This window comes from Empidonax traillii, unplaced genomic scaffold, assembly GCF_003031625.1.
Source record: "Empidonax traillii isolate 1590-97213 ecotype Southwest subspecies unplaced genomic scaffold, ASM303162v1 scaffold24:size2376012, whole genome shotgun sequence".
NCBI classification, from domain to species: domain Eukaryota; kingdom Metazoa; phylum Chordata; class Aves; order Passeriformes; family Tyrannidae; genus Empidonax; species Empidonax traillii.
The window spans coordinates 1367618-1379308 of NW_020955217.1; the positions used below are offsets into that span (position 1 = coordinate 1367618).

Below are 11691 nucleotides of genomic sequence, written 5' to 3' on the forward strand. Positions count from 1 at the left end.
AAAAAAAAAAAAAAAAAAAAAAAAAAAAAAAAAAAAAAAAAAAAAAAAAAAAAAAGGAAAAAAAGTAATTATAAAGCAATTAGGCTCAAAAAAAATTAGTCTTTTTTTTTTCAAGTTTATTTTCAAATGGGAGGATTATTTTTGTCCTTCCCACGCACACCCTGAGAGCTTTCTCCGAGGGTCAGAAGGTTGGTCAAGGCAAGGTTTAGCAATCGAGTCTATCATTCATAGAGATTTGTTATAATCCTCCTTTGCGCAGCAGATTTCACTGCTAAAAATGACCATTCCTAAGACGTTCCCTCGAGAGATACGCGTAACAAACCATTAAGGAGGAGAAGAAAAAAAAAAAAAAAAAAAAAAAAAAAAAGGCAAGTGAGGAACCAGGCTGCAACTCCAGCTCCGAGGAACACTTCAAGCTCTCCTCCTCCTGAAGCCGCAGTCCAGCGGGAAGCGGTCGCCGCTCCGCGCAGACCCGGGGGCGCAGGGCTTCCCTGTCACTACTCCACAGGAAGGTATTCTCCCGAGCCCGCGGCAGCCCGGGGCAGGGCCAGTCGCCGACATACACCAGCGCCTCGGGAGCAGGTCCTCCTCATCCTCCCTCCCCGCCGCCGCGCTGCTCAATCCGCGGCTCCCCCTACACAACAGGTCCCCGCCGCCGCCTCATGCTGCCCAGCGCCTCGGCCCCGCGGCAGGGAGGTTGGGAGGCAGAGGACAGGGAGGCTTCGCTGCCGGTGGGAGATCTCCGCCAGGACTTCTCGCTCCCCGCACCATCCTCGCCGCCCGGCTCAGAGCCGCCGCGGGCGCTCGCACCCCGCCCCGCCGCAGGCTCTCGCCCACGGCCCGCGGCGGTGCCGGGGCCCCCCCCGCATCCCGCCCCCTCCCCCGGCGCGCAGGAGCGGCTCTCGCCGGCGTCCCTGGCTCCGCTGGGCTTTGGCCCCGCAGCGAGGTGAGAAAAACGCCCGGCTTCCCCCTCCGCGAACCAGAGAGCGGCGACTTTCTCTCCACCTTCCTTTAGGAGCCTCTATCCAGGTTTCCCCCCGGCAGCCAGACCCAGAAGCAGCAGCTGCCACCACCTCTTCATTTTCAGGGGGAGGCGGTAACCACCGCAGCGCCGGCCGCCCGCCCGCCCGCCCGCGGGAGGAGCCGGCGAGGGACGGGACCACACAGGCGCACCCTCCGCCGCCCCCGTCGGCCGCTCGGTCACTTAGTCGCTTCCCGGCGAGGGGGCAGAAGGTCCGCAGCACCAGCCGACCCGACCCGGCCTGGCCCTCTCTCCCCGGCCACTGGAGCGCGGCGACAGGGCTAACTTCTCTCCATCGCCGCCCCCCTAGGCAGCCGCCCGCCGGGCAGCGGGTGCCCGCGCCGGAGCTCTGCTTCTGCCGCCGCCTCCCGCTCAGCCCTCGTCGCCCCCGCCCCACGCTCCGCCGAGCCGCAAGCGGTGTGTGCCGCCAGCCCCGGGCGGAGGTCGCCCGATCCTGCCCCGCTCTCACTGCCGAGGGCCGGCGACTCCCGCAGCTGAGTCCCGCGGGCGACCGCTGGGCACGGAAAAGCCCCACCCACGCGGCCCGACCTAGCGGGACCAGCCCCCGCCCCGTGCGGGCTCGGACACGGCACTCATGGGCACACCCCTCGACCCGCCGGGAGTTGTAGTTTCGCTCAGTCGTAGTTTCGCAGCCGGAGGCGGGACGCTGTCGAGCGGGACTACAAGCCCCATCATGCTTTGCGAGCTGCCCCAGCGGGGCGGGGCCGCCCCGGCAGCTGTCGGGGGGTGGTGCCTCCGCCCGGGCTGGCAGCGCCCCCGGCCCCGCACGTCCCGGGCAGCCCCCTTGCACCACTTCCCCCTTCCCCGCCACCGGGGGCCATGTCCTGGCTTGTGTCTCAGTCAGGCCGGAGGGCGGGGGCTGGAACCCGCCGCCCCCTCCGGGTCCCCTGCGTAACCAGAGGTCTTTGGCGTCCCGCCCGCCCGTCCGAAGCGCGCGCCTGCACCGCTGCAAGGCCGGCGGGCGGCTGTCCCCGCTGCCACTCGTGAATGCCCATGTTTCGCTGCTCCAGCGATGCCATCCACATGCTCCGTTATGCTGTGCTGCTGGAAGACCAAGGCTCGTCCAACGACGCTGACATGTTCGTACAGACCCTCACTCTCTCCTGACTTCACGTCCCAGAAGGTACTGCACGTCCCAGAAAGGGACGAGCCACTTTCAAGGGAAAAGCCTTTCCATGAATGCAGTCTTGCACCAAGCCCTTCTCACACCAGCGCTGGTGGGAGAAGCGCCTGCAGAAACACCAGGGAGGCTTCCCACAACTAAGGCAGAACCAGTTTCAAAGCTGCTTGATGTTGTTTCTGCCTGGTATGTTCCTCATGTGCATCCAAAGAAGAGCTATGAAGCTGGTGAAGTGTCTGGAACATAAATCTTAGGAGCAGCTGAGGAAGCTGGGGGTGTTTAGCCTGGAGAGAAGGAGGCTTAGGGGAGACCTTATCACTCCCTACAACTACCTGTAAGGAGGGTGTAGCCAGGTCACTTCTCCTAATTAACAGGCAATAGAACAAGTTGTGCTAGAGAAGCTTTAGATTGCATATTAGGAAAGATTTCTTCACCAAAAGGGTAGTCAAGTGCTCCCTAGGCTGCCTAGGGAAGTGGTGGAATCACCATCTCTGGAGGTATTTAAAAGATGTGGATGTGGTTTAGTGGTGAATTTGGCACTTATGGGTTTACAGCTAATTCTATGATCTTAAAAGTCTTTTCCTACCTAAGTGATTCCATAATTTTATGATCTGCGAGAGATAAGCGGGCAGGCACAGTGCTAACAAGAGTTTCATTTTAACGCATCTTTTTAAGTTTTGCAACTTACTAGCAGAGCCATGTAAACTACAGAGAATGGACTAGTCTAGAATATGCAGTAGGAATCAACACAGTTCAGAAAACTCGAAAGCAGACTAAACAAAATTCTATAGAAAGCTGGCAACCACCCTGTGTCTCTCATGGTTGAATGTTGTCCTAGGAAAGACAGCAAAAACACCACGTGAGGATGCAGACAAGTGCTCGTACATAAGCAGTGTGTTTTCTGCTTTCGTAATTCTGTTTTGAATTTTGGAAAGGAATATTTATCTCTTTAATACAACAAGCTCATTCTTTATCCATAAACAATGTGTAATAACAAAGGAACCATGGAACAGATTGACCAGCACTAGATAACTTCCCCTTTCTAGGAGGAAATTACTTTGGTAACCAAATTACATGGAGTAGCCAAGTAGACACTCTCCTGGTGATTATATGATCCATTTTATTGATACACAAACATAATTTTGAAATGTTAATGACACATAGGAAAAATAGGGAGGGGTGTCTCCCTCTGAAAGGTGTAAAGGAGTAGTCCTATGGCAGCAGGATATAAAACTAGTTTCTGATATCATCTCTCATGTAAATGCATTGAAATCCTTTTTCCACACATGTTGCTGCATTATTTCTTTCCATCTCCACCTCCTGTTATAGTGCCTATTGTCAGCAGTTTGCCTGCTATCTTACAACTTGGATATCACAGCATTTTTTGTTCTTCGAATTGGTCTTCATAAACAGCTAATAATTTTTCTTTCTTAATGAATACAGCATCTACGTATGCCAGCAGAAGGCTGCTGACAGAATCTTTTTTGTTCACTGACAAGCACTTTTAGTCTTCATCAGGTTTTTATTAGCATATTGCTGGAGATCTGTCTTCAGTGCTTTGACAATATTAATGACTGTGTCATGTCAAATGGCACTATTCTCTCCTGAGATTAGGGAATATTTTAGACATTCACAAATAGAGCAAACGGTTTATGCAAAAATGTCATTGTTGGCTTATCTTCACAGGTAGCACTCAGGCTAATTTCAGAAACACTCTTCAAAAGCAAAACACTTGTAAACAATACCAGCACCTCATTCAAGCCGCTGTCTCATGCCACAGTCTTTCCCTTGGGTTTTAAGATGTTATAATTGAAGAGCGAACCTCAGGCATGTTAACTGAGAGAAATACATAAAAAAATGTGAGGAGTGCCTGGAAAAATAATTCTAGAAGTCAATCTCAAAGAACAAACACACTTTTATTTTCAGTGGTGAGTCTACTTGGATTCTAACTGGATTCTCCAGTGCCACACATTGTACTTTTCACATGATAGCCTGTTCTAGTCCCTAATCAGTACTAGTATTGCATTGGAATTTCAAGTATTATTCCCATCCTTTTGCAAACATTACAAACACACTATCAAGACCTATTTGAAGTTTTTTTCAAAACAATTTGAAAACTCCCCTATAAAAAGCACTTTAGACAGCTAATATTTCACTCAATTCAACGTTATTCTTGAAAGCATTTATTATTGTTTATTCACAGTAATGAAAATTGATTTGCGGTGCTGAATAGTTTAAATCTTACAGTAGGTAGGACAAATATTCTCTCTTCATGACACTTTGTTGGATCATGTGTTATGGTATGTACTCTTCTGCTTTCTTATTTTTGATTCAGGTTGATATGCAATAGATGAATATGATGCAGCAATATTACTTGGCTTAAAAAAATAAAATCTAAGACAGGCTACCTTTTGTTAGGCAAATGCTAATGAAAGAACTGTTGCCACTGAAAATTGCTGTTTCTTACCCTGTCTGCAGTGTGGAGGTATCATAAGTGCAAGTCTTAAAACAACAGGGAAGCTAATTTGCTGTGATGACATGTCATCTTACATATACAGAACTTCTGTTACCATGCTTCATGTCAGAATCTGCTTAAATATGTTGGAAACATTATTTAAGCTATTAAATATACACAAACTAGCAAACTGTAGCATTCTTTATGCAAGATATCTGTACTTCATGGGTCCAACATTGCTAAATAAAATTGTTTGTAATTTAAAAATCTGACATGACGTAATCATATAGAGTCTGGAATATTTTGGTAGTTTTTCGACTTCTAACTTTGACCTCTTATCATATAACTTCATTGCTTTGGATAGAAATCAGAATCTCTGGATATTTTAATTTATTCCAGCAGAATAAAATGAGAATTCTCCTTAAAAATGCAATTAAAATCCACAAGTTTTCAGAATTGGCTATGCTTTTCTGATCAATGCAGCTTCCAAACATGAAGAGAGACTGCCTCAAAATCTTACAAGTTTTGAGTGAAGGAAAGAAAAAAGTCTTTGATTCTGGGAAGCTGACACAGAACATGAGCTAATCAAAAGAAAGAACTAGGAAAGTATAGTTATATGAGGAAAAAAAACCAAATTTTCCAGTCCTATCGAAAGTTCCCTCACTAGAGGCAGGAAATAATTCTCTGCAGTTCCTCATCATGTATTAGTAGTGTACACTGCACAAACAGTGGAGTGAATTACAGTTTGTGTGATGCTTTGCTTCCCTGTGAAGAACCTTGTGTTGATCACTGCTTGATGCAGAACAGCATAATTTAATTGGTTGGTACTATACAGAAATTTCTGTATACTTTAGTGAAGGTCAGGTATTCACTTTACTAATTCTTGATTAATATTGTTCATACAGCTTTATCTTAATCCCCGTTCACCAAACCAGTTGTTTTTCTTCAGTGAGCTTCCTCTTTAAAACCACTTTTTTTTTTTTCTAAGAATATGTACAGGAAACGAACTTCGCACTTTAGAGAAATAAACATATGATCATGGGTCGTACCTCTCTGTACTCTTCAGCACACGTCTCTTTCCAATTTCTAGGTGTTTTCATGCCTAAACTCCTCACTGTTGAGCCAGGTCTCATTCTGTACAAATGATATTAAAACGAGTGTCTGTGTGAGCAGTGGATAAAACAAGCTGGATTTTCTTTCCCCATCACAACCACCGTGCTTTTCCCCATGGTCTGCATTGACACTCTCCATGTGACAAGAGAATCCCATACTGTGGCTAACTGGGTGACCAGATGGCTGCCACCACATGACCAAAAGTGAAGTGACATAAGTTGGGTGAGTGGCTGAGCTGAGCTCGCAACTCACAAGCACCAAGGGAGGAAGGCCTCTCTCTCCACATTTCCTTGCTCTTAAACTAGCAGTGAAGTGTGGGAGTTAGCCTGTCCTCAGATCCTTCCATCCTCTCCCTTGCAATCTCACTACTGCTTATCAGATGTTTCACAGAGCTTGATACAAAAATATCAGCAGAAATAGAAAACTATTCTTTTTTTTTTTTTTTTGCCAAGTTCATTTTCTGCCACTTTTTCATGCTGAAATGACTCAGCAAAGGAAAGGACATGACAAAGCATGACAAAGGACTGCTATAAGGGAGGGGCAGGAACACATTGCCCAGGGAAAGGGAAGTGAAAGAAGAGCTTTCCTCTTTATAAGTTTATATATTATATAAACTTAAATATATATAAAATAAAGGGGCAGAGAGTAGGACTGTATGCAGCAGTTAGATTGGTCTAAGCTGACACTGAACTTCAGGCTCAACCAGATGTGCTCAGGGTGGCATCCCATAGGATGCAAGAGCTGGCAAAAAGTGAGAGAACACAACATGCAGCTTAAAACCAGAGAAGTAAGGGAAAGCAGAACCTTTGTGTCTGGTAGTGCTGGATTGTTGGATAAGCCATCTCATTACGACTTGCTCAGGATGGTAATACATAATACCCAAGTACTTTACAAAGCATTGGCATCAATTTGTCTTTCAATGATTTTCTGGAAACTTCTAAAAAATATAATTAAACTTGAAGCTTCTACTCTCTTTCGCAGTCAGCTGAGCAAATTCCAAATTCTTCTTTGAGGAGAGAAGGAAAGTCTGAATGACACTTTTAACAATTGCCCAAGATTGTTCCCATAGGAAACAACAAAAAAAAATAATAAAATACACACCTACAAAGGGTCATGTAATTAAAGGGATGCTGTCAATTGCAATTATTTTAATTAACCAATTAGCATAGTAAAAAAGTTTTGTGATAGTGTTATTTAACCAATATCTCCTGTGTAAAAGAGTATCTTTTTTATAGGTGGTTTTTTTTTTTCCCTCCTGTTTCCTACTTGAGGCTAGGGAAGGGACTGTACTCCTGGTTGACAAAACAATAACTGCAAGTACACTCCAGTTTATCTCATATACAAAGTTTTTTACCCCTCTGTGTGTATTTCCTGGCTGCCTCTTCCTTCTCTTCTCTGCTGCCGCAGCAAACACCCACTCACAGTACTGTGGGAAAGTAGGAACTTATGCTTCGCTATGGAGTGCAAGAAAGTGATTCCATCCAGCTCATGTGGGAGCATGACGCTCATTTTAAGAAAAGCCTTCTTAATAATTATAGTTGTGGGCTTTTTCACTGTTTTGGACTATGCACTTTGAGCATTTACAGGAGAACCATCCGTTGCTGTCAGTGGAATGCATCCATGATATGTGCTTATATGGATTAATACAAAATACATAATAGTTTTCCTAGGGGAATCGAGCAATTAGAGACTTCTGTCAATCCCAGAGGGGGGCTGTCTGCACCATTAAACACTTAACTAGGCCATCTCAAAATGGAGCCAACTGCTTTTGAAAATGTCTTTGATGCTTCATTGTCACATTCAGCATCATTAACAGGGAAGATTTAGTATATATCGTTTCTTGTTTTTTTTTATTCCCCTACCTCTAACTTGGTTCTGTGTCTCTTCTAGACCTGCCCTCCCTCACTGCATATACTATCTTTCAGCAAACAGCAGTGTTGGTCTTGGACTTCACATCCACCCCTCTTTCCCACCTTCCTACCATAAAACACTGAGCAAAAAGAATAAGAGAGAACAGGTCATTTTACACCTCTCAGAGCTATTGTTTTCAGGACAATAAGTCAGGAGTGCTGTTCAGGGGTGCAGCACTGCAAGGACGGAATTAATTTTGAATTTGGAAAGCCTGAGTTCCTTCCCCCCAGCCAACAGAATAAAAAAAAAAATTAGTTCATTCGCTTGGTAATTTATACTCTGTGGAATCTGAATATTCAATGAGCTCTGTATTCAAAGGATTAGATATGACTCATGAATCATATGGCTGACAACACTGTGGTAGAGAAAGGAAGTCTGACAATCAACAGAAATGTGATACTTATCATACACAAATGTGGTCAGAGGCATCAAAAAACGAAAACTTTTTTCTGCTATTTTTGTTAATTTATTTACTATCATTATCATTACGATATTTCTGTGAACACTTAAATGCATGGGCTTTGCTCTGCTCAGAAGTGTGTGCCCAACTAGGTATGTGCTTATGGCACCAGAGTTTTAGCAATTACTTTTGCTACTAATTGATGCATCATCATCTGACGAAAATGTGATTTTCACTTAATACATGCATATTTCATATTGTAATCAACGCAATGGCTCACTTTTTAGCATTCTCAGAAGTTTTTCTTCAAGTATGTCCAAATTGATCTCATAAGACGTATTTCTATTTTTTCCTGTAAGATTATGAGCATATTTTTATTTTTCCCTGTAAGATTATTAGCCTTAATTTTTTTAACCAATAATAATTCTAAAAAAAAAAATCAAGAACTTAGTATAAGAAAAGGTATAGGGTTATTTGTATGGTTATGATAAGATTTTGGCCAAGGTTCTGAGAGTGACTTGGAAATACTTTAGAACATATGCTTTTAACACCAGAATAGGAGAATGAGGTTATAAATTTGACTTTTTGTAGAGTTAGTTTATACTAACCTACTAGCATTCATATAAATGAATTCTGATGAGCAAATGGCAGCCTGAAGTATAATCACATCTTAAACCAATAAAACTGTAATAAGCAAATTCAGGAAAACTATTCAGAATTCCAAATAAAATTATTCATGCAATAAATAATATACAAAGATAAGTCTTGGAGGCATTCTGAATCATTATATTTTATTTGATTAAAAGGAGTGTAGGTACAAAATACCAGCAGGAACAAAATGGGAAAGAAACATCAGAGAGGAATGAGATTTGGAGAACAGGTTAAGTTTCCCAGAGAAGTCATGGATGCCCCGTTCAAGGCTAGGCTGGATGAGGCATTGAGCAACCTGAGAGGTGTCCCTGCCCACAGCAGGAGGGTTGGAACTAGATGATCTCTAAGGTCTCTTCAAATCCAAAACCATTCTATGATTCTAACAATTTCAGCTCAGACTAGATATAAAGGTAACCAAAATGTTTACCAGAAACCAGAGTTCCTCCCAATGTGAGATCCACATATTCATTTTTACCACAGGTATGTATAAGCAGACACTGGAGAAACATTTTCACCTTGAGTCTAGCAGGACATACTCAGCCTGCCTTCTGTCCAGCTCAAAGGATGTGAAGTGGACTGTCATAATTCAGTTGCCTCTCGGCCACACAGCCCCAAGTGACCAGTAACATCAGATGGAAAGAGAGAAGGGGGGGAACACCTGTGTGAGTATCTGAGCTTAATGAACTTCGGTTTTTAGTAAGTTTTAACTTTGAGATAGAAACAGAAGTATTTATGTGGAAAAATTTATGAAGTGAGGTTACATGCATAAGAATAAAGTCTCCAAACACCCGTGAGGAGTCTGAGACCAGCATCAGCCCTGGATACCTGAGAGATGGTGAATACTTGGTAAAGTTGATGGCTGAAGCTTCAGGTGGCTGCTCAGAGCTGAGGAGTAGGGGCAGAGGACATCAAGAGGGGAAAAGTCTGACAGTTACTGCCTATGGGAGAAACTGCAGGTGGATTTTTAGGGACACCTTACTCAGAAGAAACATCTTGTAAGGGGAAATAAATGGTAAAAACTTGCAATTTTTTCTCTTCTGAAGGTAACTGCAATGAAGCAGTTTTCTTCCACAGGGAAATTCTAACAGAAAGCAAATTACTTGTGGCATGAAGGGGCAGCACATGGGGATTTATGAGAACCCAATTTAACTTTCCTTTTTTTGTGATTCTCATCCAGGCCATCTGGCGCAGACTAGCTTTTGGCACACAGGTCAAAGCTAGGGTTTTCCTAGCAGGCTGGCTTCATCCTTTCTTCACGCTCACAGAAGCACATTTTAGTGCAAAATCCATCCCACGCTTTATCTGCATACCACAGCCCTGCCTGTCATGCATTATGCACAACACTTGGCAATTGTCTGCTCTAACCACAACAGCTAACCACAGCACGTTTCTCAGAAATACGCCTAGCACACATCCGTAACCTTTGTGTGGCCTACACTACACACACTCTCCACCCACTATTATTTTCCTTGCTGTGCCTGCCACTGTACCTGCTCTTTGTGCAACAACTGAAGAAATCATGACAGCATCTCGGGCCTCTGCTGAGCCTGACAGGGCCAGGTAAGCCACGAGATGTCATACCCCAATACCTTGCAGGAACTTCATGACTTGTATAAAATAGATTTTCTTTTTTCCCCTCTAAGGACCACTTTTTTTTTTTTTTTTTTTTGCAATAACCAATACTTCATAACTTAAAGAGGTTTTACATCTTGGAGACTAACATTCCCTGTGGCACCATGTTATGGTCTGTATTTGGAACAAGCAATAGATAATCAAAAACTCAGTGCCTGTCTTAGAGTTAGCACCTGCCATTCTGCACTAACTAGCATTCTGGGCATCCATGCATATTTAGGAGGCATCTAGTACAGATGAGCTTCAGCAAATCCAAGGGGGGGGTCTGTTTACAGTCAAGGTCTGCAAAGCCATTCTCCACAGGCTGTATCCCCACATAATCTTCAGCAACACTGAAATATTGATAGCTCTTTGCCCAGTGTGGACTTCCCACTGCAGGGAACAAAAGACAAGATTCATATTCCCACAGGATGTGGTTATGTAGTTCTTACAGCTGCAGTTAAGAGAAAAATATCAGTCATTGTCAATTCTTTACTCTTCCAGAGTGGGTAGCTGGCACTCTCTCCCCCTCTGCAGAACCTTGGCTTCTACAAAGCTGGAAAACCTGTGTTTATTTCAGGCACTGCAATTTTTTAATCTTGGATGAAGTATCCGTACCCAGCCAAGCTGCTCACATGCTATGTTGTGAGGGACTATGCACTCAGCTTGCTGACCACATGGACTGCTAGGATTCAGGGAATTACAGTTTCCCATGTTCTGTGAGAATCCCTACAACCAGATAAATCCCATACCATCTCTTTATGTGGGTTTTGGTGAACTCTTCAACATGGAATAGCCCCATAAAATTGTCTTTCAGTCTATCTTTATTCATCTCAGCACTGCTGCTGCCTCTGAGCAATCCTGAGCCCTGGCATGGTAGGCAAATATGTGTTAGCAATAGCACAGCTTCAGAAGCACCACCTGGGTCTGTAGGGCAAGAAAGGCCTTTACGTTAATCAGTGTTTGTTCCAACCAGTGCTCACAGGGCAGAATGTTTCTCTCCATACATGTCCAAAAAAAGAGCACTAATTTCCTTCCTTCCTCTGCACCTCCTCAAGAAGACAAATGCAAGAATTTCCTCTCTATACAAAAAGACTAAAAAAACTCAATCCTCCCACTTCCTTTTCCCACCTCCTTCCAAAGTCATGAAAAGCACCAGTTTATCTCTCCACCAGCCTACCAAAGGCTACAGCTCTCCATCTTCTTACACTTCATAAGCTTAGATCCTCTTCTGCCTCTGAGAAGTTGGCAGGCTGAGGAATGCTCTTTGCACAGGTCAGTTGTCAGACCTGTGCCATGAAAGGCTCACACAAGAACAAAACCCAGGCTTTCTTAGGCAGATCAGCTGTATCTCTCTGTTTTGCTGCCTGCTCTATATCCCTGCCAGA

At 44.2% G+C, this 11691-nt stretch overlaps 1 protein-coding gene and 1 long non-coding RNA gene across 2 annotated transcripts; both read left to right on the top strand.

Annotated features, from left to right (window-relative positions):
• The first annotated feature begins 662 nt into the window (after positions 1–662).
• Positions 663–1650, top strand: LOC114068722 (basic proline-rich protein-like). The gene is made up of 2 exons (XM_027905072.1): positions 663–946; positions 984–1650. Exons 1-2 carry the CDS (start codon positions 663–665, stop codon positions 1648–1650), a joined length of 951 nt encoding a protein of 316 aa, XP_027760873.1.
• Positions 1651–1965: 315 nt separating this feature from the next.
• On the top strand, positions 1966–11323 carry LOC114068644. The gene is made up of 2 exons (XR_003573637.1): positions 1966–2165; positions 9173–11323. It is a non-coding gene; the product is annotated as an uncharacterized LOC114068644 (long non-coding RNA).
• The last annotated feature ends 368 nt before the right edge of the window (positions 11324–11691 follow it).

Bases quoted from the DNA above. Each gene is read 5' to 3' on its own strand.
- LOC114068722 (XM_027905072.1), top strand. From the start codon at position 663: ATGCTGCCCAGCGCCTCGGCCCCGCGGCAGGGAGGTTGGGAGGCAGAG. The intron at 947-983 runs GTGAGAAAAACG...TCCGCGAACCAG, and splicing joins GGCTTTGGCCCCGCAGCGAG to AGAGCGGCGACTTTCTCTCC.